Raw genomic sequence first — 14897 nt, 5'->3', positions numbered from 1 at the left:
GACCGTGGCAGCGCCAGCAGGTTCCAAGATGGTTCAGCGAGTGTGGACCGCGGCAGCGCCGGCAGGTTCCAAGATGGTTCAGCGAGTGTGGACCGCGGCAGCGCCAGCAGGTTCCAAGATGGTTCAGCGAGTGTGGACCGCGGCAGCGCCAGCAGGTTCCAAGATGGTTCAGCGAATGTGGACCGCGGCAGCGCCAGCAGGCTCCAAGATGGTTACAGCAAAGATGGACCGCGGCAGCGCCAGCAGGCTCCAAGGTGGTTACAGCGAAGATGGACCGCGGCAGCGCCAGCAGGTTCCAGGTAGAACAGCAAGGTGAGTTCGTCTCAGGGTCAGCCGCGACAGCGTCAGCAGGGCTTCTCGACTCCGGTATACAACTGCCGTCCTACTCCGGGGCTGGCCCAGATATAGGTCTGGAGTCCTTTGATGTCCGGACCCTCTCGCCTGGGGGTCAGAGAGGCCGGGATGATGGTGTCCAGACACCCAGCAGGGGGTGGAGCCAGCGCTCAGGGAGGCCGGAGGCCGATCGAAACCAGGCATCCGGGGACGGTTGGAGAGCCATCGAAACTCCCCTCTCCTTGTCTCTGGTTGAGTGGCCACTCTACCACCCGGAGGGCTCTTGGTGCCTCGATGGCAGGCTCGCTGGGGCGGTGGCCGCGGCTGGGCCGGGACCACGTGTCTGTGACGTGATGGGCCCAAGATGGCGTCGGGCCTGGAATGAGGGTCCGGGGTGGGCACCGGACCGGTAATGCTGGGGCGGCCCGAGTGTGCCGTGTCAGTGGCTGTGGGCCGCCGGGTGGCGGATCTGGTGGTTTGTAGGTCGTGCAGAGGTGTGCCCGAGGCCGACCCGGGCTGGATGGAGGGCCGATGTCGTCCGGGGCCCGCCATGCGGGAGGGTTAGGGCCACGCCACGAGGCCGGGTCCAACACATAGCAAGTGAGGGAGAGGGGGCAACATGAAGCATGGGTGGTATTTTTGAATGGGAAGCAGCACGCAAGGGAGATAGCTGGAAAAACCAATGTTTATGAAGTGCATAAGGTAAAAGGAAATATAACTCCCTAAATGTGAGCTGTGAAAGGATAGAAGTCAACCAATCAAATGGATGGTAAAAAGGATATGCTACAGGAGACAAACACAAGAAGAGGAAAGTAAGCCATTGAATGAGAAGCAAGCAAATGAGTGACTATAAAGCTAAACAATTGGCTGCCTCCAAGTATGTTGTAGGTGTTTGGTATGGTCCACATGAGGCTTTTGACTACAGTAAAGCTACAAGCTTTGAGTAGGCAAGACCTAAAAATATTAAATGTTTAGCACTTAACGCTGACTCCCTCCTCCCACCTGCCAATGTTCATGACACAACTGACATCCCTGATTTACACCCACCAGCTAGACACCTCCCGTGCAGTGACTAAAGTCTGTATTGTGCGCCACAATCCTTGCAGGACAGGATTGGTGTACAAAATTACATGGGGTATCACATCAATAATATCCTATTACTAAGCTCAAGGATCAGTGAGAAACAAATCTGACAGTGGAGCCCTCACATCCACAGCACCTGGACTACTATCCCTGTTATATTCTGACCCCTATACTTAGTAGGGTTTTTGTGCACACTGAAACGCATCCACCGTCACTGAGCAAGTCCCCATGGGATCATAACATTTTATAACATAAGCACAGGGGTACCACACATCAATTTCAAGAGCCAAAAGAACAATTTTTAAAACTGTATACAACACAAGTATTATTCAAAGTTGATCCTTTTGTTCCAATATTGAATTTTAAAACGTGGTTGTGAACATCCGTTTTCACAACGATACAGCTGACGCGTTTTGTCCTACTAGAAGACTTCTTCAGGGCACTGATAGATTGAAAAAGTCAATTTCCACAAGAGAGTAAAGCCAAAGGATAACCGGAACAGCAGCCTTTCTGCTTAATACTGGAATAAAAGGAAATACTTTGAACAATACTTGCGTGATACACAGTTAAATAATTGTTCTTTTGGCTCTTGAAATTGAGGTGTGGTCCACCTGTGCTTATGTTCTAGGATCAGCTAAAGGCAAATGTATGGGTCAGGAATGCATGGCTGGGGAGTGGGGATGGTGTCTTATGTATTCCCCCTTTCGCTTTACCACTCTGCTTCCTACCATCATCGCTGCTCCAGTGATTTATCCTCCCATTTGTTGCCAAGCTCACTGCTGCCTCAGGGCAGGTTTTTCTCGCCGAAGTGTCCAATTTCACTGCACCTTCTTCAGATACAGCTTCAGGCTTCACCCATTAGAGGATTTTCAGCTCCATAAAACAAAGAAAGTAAGTTCTTTATTAAAGGACAATCTCACTTGGGGTATATGACCTGCACTCCATCGCAGTAGGACTCAAATTGTGTCTAGGCCCCAGCTTACCGCTTCTATAGGCTATCATTGGTGCTAAGTGCTTTTAGGAACTATTTACCTAAAACTCTCATCTCTCTGGTTTCCCTTCTTGGATTTTTGTCGTTTTGGAATCATTTTATTAAAATGTACTCTATTATTCTAATTCGGTTTCAAATTGTTATGGTTTGTGGTTTTCACTTTATTACTGTAGGAAGCTGGCTCTGTATATGGTATACCACTGGGTGGTTATACCTTGCAGAGTCCAGAAATTCCCCAGGAAGCGTAGAGGGCTCAATGCAAACCCAAGTTGCTTTATTAGTGGTAGTGTGGGTGTACAGCCTTAGGTCTAACAAAGAGGATTAGAAGACATTTATTGCACAAGATTGACCAATTAGGGACACATGACTCAAAAAGGAGATCCACACCAATTTTATACAAATGGTTTTTTATTTTAAGACCAAGCTCTTCACAATAAGGTGAGTACGTTCTGCAGCAAAAATACTTAAAACTTTCATAAGTCGGCACAGTACAATTTGCACTGAGTTCAATGTTATCCTATGGAGAAAAAAAATAATACAGTTATACAGATAAGTACCCGACTTACAGTTCCGGTCTCCGGGACGAAAGGTCAACAAGAGACAAGGGTCAGGTGAGTTTTCCAGGTGGTTTTCTAGCTCAAAGTAGGGCTATAAACCGGGGGCTGCAACCTCCTATTAGCTGCAGAGGCTGTGGGTCACATTGCAAAGGTGGCAGGCCTTTGAAGCTTCCCCTCTCAAGCACTGTGTCCATCCTGGGGGTGGAGGTGTGTCACCTCCGCCCAGGATGTGCATTGTTTCTGGTCCCAGAGTACAGAGGCTCCCAACCCAGGGGTCCAGAAACATGTCTGGTAGTGGCAGGCTGCTGGTAGGTTTTCAAGTTTTTCAGGGGACACTTCTGAGGTGTCCTTTGAGTACATGTTACAATAAATCCCACACTGGCATCAGTGTGGGTTTATTGAAAGAGGTACTTTGGTACCAAACAGTTCTGTTTTCAGTGAAGCCATCATCATGCTGTGGAACTAGAGCTGTCGAGTTTCCAACACATGAACTCTGGCTTCCCTGGCACTTACAACGTTGAGGAATAGACCACAATATTGTAGGGGCATATCTACTACAGCAGATGTGACCACACCTGTGATATAGTGCACCCTGCCTTAGGGCTGGTAAGGTCTGCTAGAGGGATGACTTACCTAGATCTTAGACAGTGCTAGTTGGCATGGCACACAGGCAGTGTGCCATGTCAAATTGCCAATACAGTATGCATGGCCTGCTGCAGGTAAAAAGAAAGTCTGTCTTGCCTAGGTAAGGAGTCTCTAAGGGACCCTCTTCAGTCCCCATGCCCTAGGTACCCAGGTTCCATGTACTAGGGACTTACAGGGGGGCCTGAAAGGCCAGTTGTTAAATATTTTTTAGGGAAGAAGTACTAATACAGGGGACCTGGTTGGCAGGCAGCCTGTGCACTACAATCGAGACCACATCAATACCAGGCAAAAAGTGGGGGGTAATTATGTCAAAAAGGGCACTTTCTCACAATTACTGTTTTGATGATGCACAAATACTTTAATCAATACCATAAATTAAGTCTCGGTCTGCTTTGTGCCATAGATACTAGGGGGTTGAGCTCAGGTAAATTTAGTGACTTTGGGGTTCAACCTGAAATGTTAGTGTTATTATTCCATTAGGTGGGAAACCACTGTAGAAGCCATCTTTGATTTTGATACCAAATGTTGTAGTTTCAGGCCCTATTAGCTTAGCCTATATCTAAATTCTCCATCTTGGGTAGTTCTGCCCTTTCACAGATCAGAGAAATGCTGCCCTTGCATAAACCTGTCTCCAGACGAGATACGTGACACACCGCTTGCACAATATTCTTTAGCAATAACAGATTTCACAACATCATTAGTCTCCTTGCTTATGTAGCAGTTTTTGATGGAAATATACCAAGCCATGGCTGCTTGCATTTGATTGACTGACCCCAATACTGCCCATTCAGATCACATGGTTAGCTTCAGTATGTATGCATCGGACCTTACAAGGAGATTTTAATTACAGATCTTTGTCCATTGGCTGTAGGAATCATGGTGGACCGTGCTACGTATAATAACTCTTGCAACGTATCATATGGGTGGTTTTTGTGGTTTATGTCTATAAATTATGCCAAACACATCAACTGTTTGGACATTCAGGCTTCTATGCTGATTGTCTCCGTGTCACACGTATTTGGTGTTTTGTTGACTTAATAAATCTACCATCTTCTGACCTGACAAAGAACTGTGGTCGTGTTATCATTTCAATCATTTATTATTCCTTATATTACAGATTTCACTTCTACATTTGGTGGAGGATGCAGCTCCGGACTTCGTGGTGACATTGCCAGGTGCGGCTGCTGCGCCGGGTTTCCTTTGGAGTTCGGATCTGAGGTTCGATTACTTTTTTTGTTCTGTCCTTCTCTCTGCTTCGCTACATTGGATGCCGGTGGTCTGCATGTCCGTGAGCTGCCTTGTTTATCATGTTTCTGGTTCCTGCTCTGTTTGTCTGATCTATTTCTCAGCTCAGTTTCTGTGGTAAATACCGACAGCCAGTATTCATTTGGTGTAGTGCGCGACTTAGGTCAGTTGTGGTCGATGAGGGGGTTCCTCACGTCGGCAGGGCAACAGATACAGCATGCGCAGTTGATCTGTGACCTCCTCCAGGTGATGCTACTCCCATCAAAGGTAGCCATCATAAAATGTGCTGCACATACATCATCTAGAGACTATGTATCAAAGGGCAATGCATTCATTGATGAAGAAGCAAAGAGGATAGCACTGTCAGGCTGTCAGCTAGCAATGGTACAGATAGTGAGCAGCAACAAAGAGGTGGATGCTAGACAAGACTCATTACATTTTGACCCCTTTCACATCCAGAAACAAGTTGACATTGAGGAGATGACCGAGTGGGCAAAAGTAAGGTGTGTGAAAACAGATGAGGGATTATGGACTGGGCCCAATGGGAAGATATGCCTGCCTTCATCAATGCTTCCTTCAATGGCACGTCTCTTCCATGGCCCCTCATATGTGGGGAGAGATGGAATGATAAGACTGTTTTCACAATGCTGGTATCATGGCAAGTTTCGTCAAACGGCTGAGAGACTTTGCAGGCAGTGCACTATCTGTGCACAGTATAACACTGGAAAGGGTACCCACACTGCACCTGGTCACTTCCCTCCACCCCATGGACCGTTTGAAAGCCTACAAATGGATTTCATTGACATGTCCCCCACCCACAATTTCAGGCATGTCTTGGTGGCCGTGTGCATGTTCAGTAAGTGGACATAGGCATACCCCACAAAGAACTGTGATGCATCAACAGTTGCTAAGTGTCTCCTGAAGGAACTTATCCCGAGGTTTGGGATCCCAACCCTTGTAGTCTCAGACAATGGGCCTGCGATCATTTCCCAGGTAATAGGGGGTCTATGCAAAGGTCTTGCGATCACAGAGAAACTACATTGTGCTTATCACCTACCAGCAGCAGGTGCAGTGAAGAGGAAAAATGGGGTCTTAAAGAATAAAATAGGGAAAATCTGCGCTTCCACAGAACTGTCATGGGTGGATGCGCTGCCTAGCCCTGCTGGCAATGAGAAGTACGCCTGACAGGGTGACTAAGCTGAGTGCGCATGAGATTTTGTTCAGTAGACCCATGAACATTGCGGGTCACATGTCCACTGCGCCTCTGCCAATAGTAGATGATCTGCTTTTGTGTTACTGTAAAAAACTAACTGAGACATTACGTTATCTTCCTGCAGGCTCTTCCAGAAGCAGCAACTCCGCCACCACATGACCTGCAGCCTGGGGACCGGATCTGGATTAAGGCCCACACCGGGCGGCACTGCCTCCAGCCTAGGTGGAAGGGGCCCTACACCGTCCTCCTGACGACAGCGACCGCCGTGAAGTGCGAGGGATTGACATCGTGGATCCACAGTTCTCACACCATGCGGACAGTGGACCAGGACGGCGGGCGGCAAGCTCCAGCGGCTTCACCAGCAACACCTGAGGCGGACCATAGGTACAACCTCCGATCCACCAGGAAGGACCAGCCCGACCAGCACGACAGGGGATAAGGAAGAAGAGATCTCCTGCTGGCTGCAGGCCATCCCTCCAACAGACAGATCGACGCCCCACAGGCAACCCTCTGCTGTGCCCAGCAGACACTGCCTCCGGATGACATCATAGAGACACCTGTCTTCTCCAAGTGCCTATCGTCTGTCATGTGCTAGTAACCTCTGACAGCACCCAGCAAATGCGCCAGCGTGTTTTATTGCAAATGGTGCTGGTGTCTGTATCAAATATAGAGATACAAGACCCTGCTATTTAGACATCAAGAGCTGACAGCACAGCACGGAACAGTGAAGCACCAGAAGAACATTGAACTGTGAAAATAGACTCTCTTCAGCTACATGACTCCCACCGCATCTGGACCACCGCCTTTGACCAACATAAGGACTGGAAGACTGAGGCGAATGACAATAGAAGTGCAAGAGTCAGAATTGGTGATAATTATACGATTGTTGTGGCCAGGAGTGGAGAGGAAGGGACAAGTACAACTGATCGTACCAAAACCACCACTGCTGAGCAAGGTGGCGGACTTGATATTGCAACAGCTCTCATTCCCCACATTTGGAAGCCAAGCACCGGCCCATGTACTGGCAAACACATGCCTTGACATCTTGGACAGCGTAATATCTGGTCTACAACACATTGGCTGGGGGGCGATAATGGATGTTGTATGAACAGTTTATTAATTGTTAATAAAGATAAGAAATGCAGGTTGCACCACCTGCAGCACACAGGTGGATAACGATACGGGTGGTGGGAGAAAGGGTGTTGTATATAACAATAAGGTCAGCAGTGGCAACGTTATCACCAGGAGTAGAGGTAACAACTGTTCAGAGAGTAGCAGTGCCAAATCTCCCCAATATTGAGCGGGCTGCAGACACTTATACTGAATGACCTTTCATTTCCAGTAGTTGGCTTCCTGCCATCAGCCCAGGAGATAACAACAGCGCGTACTGAGGTTTTACAGAGTATTATAATTGCCATAGAAAACAGCGGGTTATATATGGTCACAGATGTCAATTGGGGCGAGAACAGCAGCATACTACTAGTCCCATAAACACATAATAATGTCTAGGCCAAGGACAAGTGAGCGAAGATGGCCATATGTACTGGCGGCCTTACTATCACCAATACCTGGGATAATTCTGACAACAATACTTATAGTGTTTGCAGACGATCTTGAGATCCCATTTCTTCATGGCAGAGTGGGGGACGAGAAAAATACAGATATACAACATGAGGAGACCAATATAGTTGTGCCAGACCAAATTCTGTTGGGGAAGAAGGAGGTTACAGAAGGAGGAGAAAGAGAATTGTGGGAAGAATATGATAACAATAAATATGTTGAAATGCTGAAATTGTATGTACAGATCATGAACATTTCAGGATGCTATGTTTGCACACACCTACCAACAGATACACAGCACAGCATGAGCTATAGTGTACTACCAGTTTACAAATACATGGGTTGTATTCTGATGCACGAGTTACTCTCCACTGAACGCAATATGTCAGTATTGGTTGCACCATCAAACACTGGTATCACGGCAGCATCAACACTGCATGTTTCCAATATAGCAGGTATCAGACAGGATGCCAGAGAGCCTAAAAAGAAGTGGGCACCATGCAGGAATATGCAGCCTACAGGGACAGACACTGAGATGCGTAGCACATTTGACAGGAGGTCCAAAAACAGGGACTGGGAGGATAGGGCTGAGGAGGAGGACAATAAGCAGAGCAGGAACAAGGAAGGTAATATACCAAGGTTTAGAGTAGAAGAGCTGTCCTTAGCCCCATCCTGCATCCTACATGATGAAAGGATACAACGGGACATAGTGCCTAAATTGCCTTCGGACATGGCTACAGCACAAAACTGCTCAACACAACAGTCATGCATACCCTACACCTGTGCGTTGCAGGAATTACTGCATGGAAAACCAGGACTGTTGGCATGCGAGAACAGGATAAACAAAATAAGGAGAATAATGGGACCAAGGAAAGTGGACCAAATATTTGTTGGCAAAAGTAACTGCACACGCGTCACGAGGCTGTCACGTATCAAGGACAGCAATACTGGGTCCGGTCCTCACCTGGACTGGTGGGTTACAAGGGACTATTCTTGGTCTGCGGACAATGGGCATACTTTTACCTACCTCCTGGTTGGTACGGCTGTTGTTACCTTGCATCAATAATACCACGAATGGTCCACTTCTCAGACATAACACAGGTTAGGAGACCAGGTGTGAGACCCACAAGGATGAGAAGGTCAGATGGATGGGTTGATCATTTTATTACAGCTGTTGGAGTAATGGTCCCAGGTGCCGGAGTAGTATACACCTCCCAGAGGATACATGAGTTAGCTAGAATGATTGAGGATCTGGCTGACTCTACTGCAGCAGGGCTGGGAAACATAACAGCAGAGCTGTCCGCCATGAGGGCTGTAGTGATCCAGAATAGGGTTTCTTTGGACATCATCCTAGCCAAAGAGGGTGGGCTCTGCCGCGTCATCCATCAAAAGTGCTGTTCATATATTCCTGACAACAGCCGGAACATAGATAGGGCAATCCATAACAAAGGATATTAGGGATGAGGCAGATGGCATACACACTGGAGAGTTTTGGGACAAACTGATGCTATTGCTGTCAGGTTGGGGGTCATGGATCAGAAAGGTTGTCATTATGATAGCATCTGCATTATTGACACTCTGTATTATGGTAAATGTCTGCCCAGTCTGCTGTGCATCCCTTGTCTCCTACTGCTCACGCTCTATGCGCCGTGGCCATAAGCACAGACATGGGCCAGAGCAAAAGGCAGTGGCTGAGGGGCCTGGCATGGGTATGAGTCTGATGGCGTAGGGTATAGTGACTCGGTATCAGATGGGGGAATGTAGAAGCCATCTTTGATTTTGATACCAAATATTGTAGCTTCAGGCCCTATTAGCTTAGCCTATATCTAAATGCTCCATCTTGGGTAGTTCTGCCCTTTCACAGATCAGAGAAAGGCTGCCCTTGCATAAACCTGTCTCCAGACGAGATACGTGACACACCGCTTGCACAATATTTTTTAGCAATAACAGATTTCACAACATCATTCGTCTCCTTGCTTATGTAGCAGTTTTTGATGGAAATATACCAAGCCATGGCTGCTTGCATTTGATTGACTGACCCCAATACTGCCCATTCAGATCACATGGTTAGCTACAGTATGTATGTATCGGACCTTACAAGGAGATTTCAATTACAGATCTTTGTCCATTGGCTGTAGGAATCATGGTGGACCGTGCTACGTATAATAATTCTTGCTACGTATCATATGGGTGGTTTTTGTGGTTTATGTCTATAAATTATGCCGAACACATCAACTCTTTGGACATTCAGGCTTCTATGCGATTGTCTCCGTGTCACACGTATTTGGTGTTTTGTTGACTTAATAAATCTACCATCTTCTGAGCTGACAAAGAACTGTGGTCGTGTTATCATTTCTATCATTTATTATTCCTTATATTACAGATTTCACTTCTACACCACCAACTGCAAATGATCAGCTTTCTTACAAGGACAGTATCTTCACTGAGCAAAACCCCTAATTAGTTGTCCAAGCAGCCAAAGTAGATAGAGAACTCTATAAGTTTAATTTCCTCCACATTTAACTGGTGTGTTTCTGGTTGCTAATCCAGGAATTCATGTAGTTCCCGAAGGAAAATATTTCAGATTCAGAGAAGAGACATTTTCCATGGAGGAAACTACAGCTTAGGACAAAAACTTTTTTACCATGGAAATCTTTTAAAGCTACAACTCTTTACCGCTAGTCAGTTACTATTATATATCTCCTTTAGGTTAGTGGTTATAGTGTTTTCAACAAGAAGCTCAGATGAACACCAAGCTAAACAAATATAATGTAATATAACATGGCAGACTGGCCTGCTATTTACCTAAATAGCCCCAAGGTCATTTGTCTAGGAGTGCATTAAAAAGTTTACACAAGGATAATAAAGGTGGCTGGTGGATATGCCCAAGACCGAAAAAGAGAGAGAGGGAGTTTGAGTGATCTGCTGCCGCACACATGCATGATTTATGTGATACCATGAGAAGTCTGCGAAAGGAAGAATGTGTTGAAAAAGACCCACCACACCCCAAAAAATAACCCAAGCAGGCCAGTCCAGAAGAATACTTAACAGTACACATCTGCCAAATGTGAAGTTTCTCCACATATAGGAAAATAACATGGAGGCAAGGTTACTGTTTTCAATGTGGCAGGGATTACACATTTATTGAATGCTTTACAGGTTCACAAACTTCAATGCATATCTATTAAAAGCACAGCACACCTGGTAGATTAAGCAAAAAATCTCCACATATCAAATAGCCACTAAAATGACGTTTTAGTTACCTGTCTTGTCCTGGTTAAAATCAATTCCTTTATTGTCAGTTTCTGGTAAGCCAGGAGCAAATACTCCAGTGGCTGCAACAGAATTCACATCCTTCACCATATTGGAATTCTGGATTCCTACAGAGACTACGTTTCCTTTATGAGAATTTCTCTTATTCACAGCTGAAGAAAGCACAGATGAGGATCGACTTGAAGGACCTTTGCTATTAGACTGAAATATTAAAATGAAACAGAAAAAAACGTTAATTTGTCAGATTTACCAAATAGATGGAAAATAGATTGTTTCCAAATAAGTACTGGATATTAATTCTTGCATCTACATGCCTCAATTTTAGATCAAATTTATATGAAGAATTGGGTCAACCTAACGGCTGTACATCACTGAGAAAAGTAAAAAAAAACCTGGAATGTTACATCTGTGAAGCAAATTTTATAGGAGTCCATACAAAGGTCATTTCAGCCTACCTGGAGACTTTGGTACAGGAGTCTTAAATAATTCAGAGCTGTGCAGCACCTCAGTTTAATTTTTGAGATACAACTGTAGAACTATCAAGGTTGGATAGGTCGCTCCAGATACTAAACTACTAATGTAGAACATGTGTTACAAATACATAACCTTTAATTCTATAGCACACCCAAGCACAGAAGTAGTTTGAGGTACCTTTTGAAAGAAGAACAAAGAAGCAGAGAAATAACCGTCAGATTGATTTCTGGGTAAATGTACAACAGATTTCCTCCAAGAAGCACAATCTTAAGTCTTGCTACTAAATGTGTGTTAGGTGCACTTGGTACAGAAAGGTTTGATTTCTAATGACAAGCATTAGCAAAGCCAATAGGTTTGCCCTATGCAAGATCTATTGGCTTTGTCTGTCTTTTTTATATTTTATTTAAATGTTGCACAGTGGTTCGAGCTGTTGTGCTACATAGCTTAAAGTAAAAACATAAAAAATATCAATAAAAAGCGATATGTAGTGGCTAGACTGCATGATGTTTGTTTTTGTTTTTTTACTTTAAGCTCTATGTGTAGAAACAAGTTCAAATTATTATTGTCCATATACTTAATACCATTTTTGCTCTTGGATCAATGCCCATTGCAGTTACCAGTGTGTCAAAGTGTAGTTAACTGGAACACTGAACATGGAAAGGCTGTGGCGTTACGTCCAGAGCTGCCGGCTTTGGAGCTGGCGAACCAGATTCAAGTCTCTGTGACGGCTCAATATATCCTGTGATTCTGGGTAAATCAATTAACCTCCCCATACCTGTAAAAATTAATGTGTCCTTGTGTTCTGTAACTGCCACAAATGTAAAGCGCGCCAAGTCCTTCCAGCAGACTTCTAGTAGGGAGGCACTAGTGACAGGGTGGAGAATGGGGCATGGAGTGAGGTGGTGGTAGGGACAGACAAAACCTAAAAACTGGCACTTGAGAACTACCTAAAGGTCCTTTATGGCCTAAAACAATTTTTGCTTGGCTAGGATATGCTATGGGCTACTTTACAAACCAATCAGACTTTGTTCCGCAGGAAACACACTTTGATAGTCATACACAGACTACTAAAATGTGCTTTAACGTAACACTAATGGCAGACTGAATGCTATATAAATGCAAATTAACAACAATAACAATGTTATAATAAAGTTGATAACTTCCCCAATCATTCTGCAAAGGCTATTCACACTATTAAGAAAGCTTGAAGAAAAAAACTGGGGTGTTTAAATAACAAATCGTTCCGCTAAGACATAATTTAGAAATTGCACGTGATGAAGCAATGTCATATAGAAGTACTCATGAAAAAGCACCTTCTCCTGTTTCATAGAAACGTGTGGTTTGTCAGGAAAAATGCTCTGCAGGGAAAGAAAATGTAAACGCCATATTTATTTATACAAGTACTAAAAAGAAAATAAATCTAAACCATTGATTTATCAAAATTGAATTGACCCAAAACAGTAGCTCTAAATAGATCTACAAACATGCATTGCCTTGCAGTGCCAAATGGATATCTTTGTGTCAAATCCCTGCGACTTAATAACATTTAGTAGTTCTAGATATAGCATCATAGAACGCTGATCAGGTCTCTGTTGCAGAACTGCCCGGTTGCCTCCTCATGCTAGATGTTTTTTTTTTTATTGATTACTTTATTGCATTTGAACAAGAACAAAGGAGCACCGGATGCGAGCTGTACAATAGGCAGTAGACACATTACAGTTATCATGGCAACACAATGACGGATGAGTACAAGCATTGGCATAGCCAATAGGTCTCGCTTGTGGGACCTTATAAGTATTTAGTTACAAGGATATTGTGCTGCAAAACTAAATACTTATAAGGTCCCACAAGCGAGACCTATTGGCAATGCCAATGCTTGTTATTTAAGCAGGAAAATCCACCTTAAGTCGTTTCAGTCCCTCGGTGACGTGCAGCGCCATCATAAGTGCCTGAAAATACTGCACACGTGTTATTCACACCAATGAAAGATTGCATTAAATTTCCTTTCCACCCATGCGTTAGCATAATGACAGTAACAACATTAAATGCATGTGTCCATATTGTAATAATAAAAATATAATCAGCGATCAAAATGGGTGAAGTGCAGTAAATGAAAAAATAAATATGACATGAATAATACGAAATTAAAATGAAGTATCTGCATCAGGGCATATGTGGGTAAAATATTTTTGGTTGTGTTTAAAAAAGAAAGTTTCTGTGAACCTTTTTAATTTTTTTCACTCCCATGATTCATTAACTAAAATTCATCGACGCAGGGCAGGTACGAGCTTCTGCAATTGACATTAAAGTTACACCTGAAATCCCTCTCATTGCTATCTCCTGCCATCATCTCATCAGTGCCGGGCTGCTTGGCTGTGCTTCACGAACTATGAAGCGCGGACGATGGGGGAGGGGTTATGGGAAGGAACGGAGCATATTAAAAAGTTGTATCGTGACATCCATAAAGCAGGCTTCACTTGAGGGAGCGGCAAAGAGTTTGGCAAGCTGCGCAGCCACCATTGTTACTGCTGAAAGTAAAGACGTATGAAAAAATAAAGACGTGTGGCTGATTTCAGCGAGCCACAAATAAAATAAACGAAGGCGCTGCCGCCATTATTTCAGCTGAGTGTGCCGTGCATGAAAAAAAAATAAAAGCTTGGGGGAGAAGTGTCCTGCCTGCAACAGCTTGCAGGAGAAAGCAGTTTAAGAAAATGGTGCTTGGAGGCTGTAATAACAAGCACGGCCTGGGGGAAGCTGGCTGGGGAGGGGGAGGAGAAATGCAAGGAAGGCTGTGGGCGTAATTAGGGGAGGAGAAGCCGAGAAGCCGCAGAGCGCACGTCGGGCGAAGCCCTTTGATGTGCTCTGCGGCAAGATGCAATTAGGAGGGAGGGAGGCTGATGCGCGTTCATGTTGATCACGTGGTTCACGTGAACTTCGTGAAAACGCCAGGCAAAAAGCTGGTGGTTTCACAAGCAGTTTGCCTACTTGAATTCTCGCTCCGCTCGATGCGCTTGCGCGCATCGATAGGTCGCGAGACCTAAAAAACAAAGTCACTGAAGGTTCAAAGTGCAACAGGGTAACACACCAGGCAGTTATCATAACAGTTGATACGAGGGTAATATACCCTCAGGCAAGACACTGGAGGACAGTCCGTGGATATACATACTGTAAGTTACATAACAACTATAACTCACTCCCCTACTCGCACTCATAGTGTTTTACCAAGGACAACTTACTCTCTCCGAGTTGTACCACAGCGACAACTTGATTGAGGTAAAATAATTACATCTGTACATCTGTCAGAGAGCCCCCTCCCTCACTATTTTTATTGGCCCTATATGTATTGTACAGTGTCCAGAAATTCTCAGGTCTATTGCGGGGGCATGAGAGCACTGAAAATTTCCGTTTGTGTAGCGCAATATAGATGTCAAGAGGCCCATTGGGTCAACCTAGGCAGAGGGCCCCTTGACCAGCAAATGGCCACCCTTCGCCTTGGCCTTGCAATGAAAAGTTCCATGTCTAC

At 44.9% G+C, this 14897-nt stretch overlaps 1 protein-coding gene across 3 annotated transcripts in view; it reads right to left on the bottom strand.

Moving 5' to 3' along the window:
- NEDD1 (NEDD1 gamma-tubulin ring complex targeting factor) overlaps positions 1-14897 on the bottom strand; it is a 383820-nt gene that overhangs the window by 227001 nt on the left and 141922 nt on the right. For all 3 annotated transcript variants that reach the window (XM_078677984.1, XM_078677985.1, XM_078677986.1), the window contains exon 8: positions 10891-11101. In XM_078677984.1, coding sequence (XP_078534110.1) covers positions 10891-11101 — 211 coding nt within the window. The remainder of the gene's footprint in view (positions 1-10890; positions 11102-14897) is intronic.

The sequence above is a fragment of the Lissotriton helveticus genome, chromosome 1_1 (genome assembly GCF_964261635.1).
Source record: "Lissotriton helveticus chromosome 1_1, aLisHel1.1, whole genome shotgun sequence".
NCBI classification, from domain to species: Eukaryota; Metazoa; Chordata; class Amphibia; order Caudata; family Salamandridae; genus Lissotriton; species Lissotriton helveticus.
This window is presented reverse-complemented; position numbering and strand designations above follow the sequence as displayed.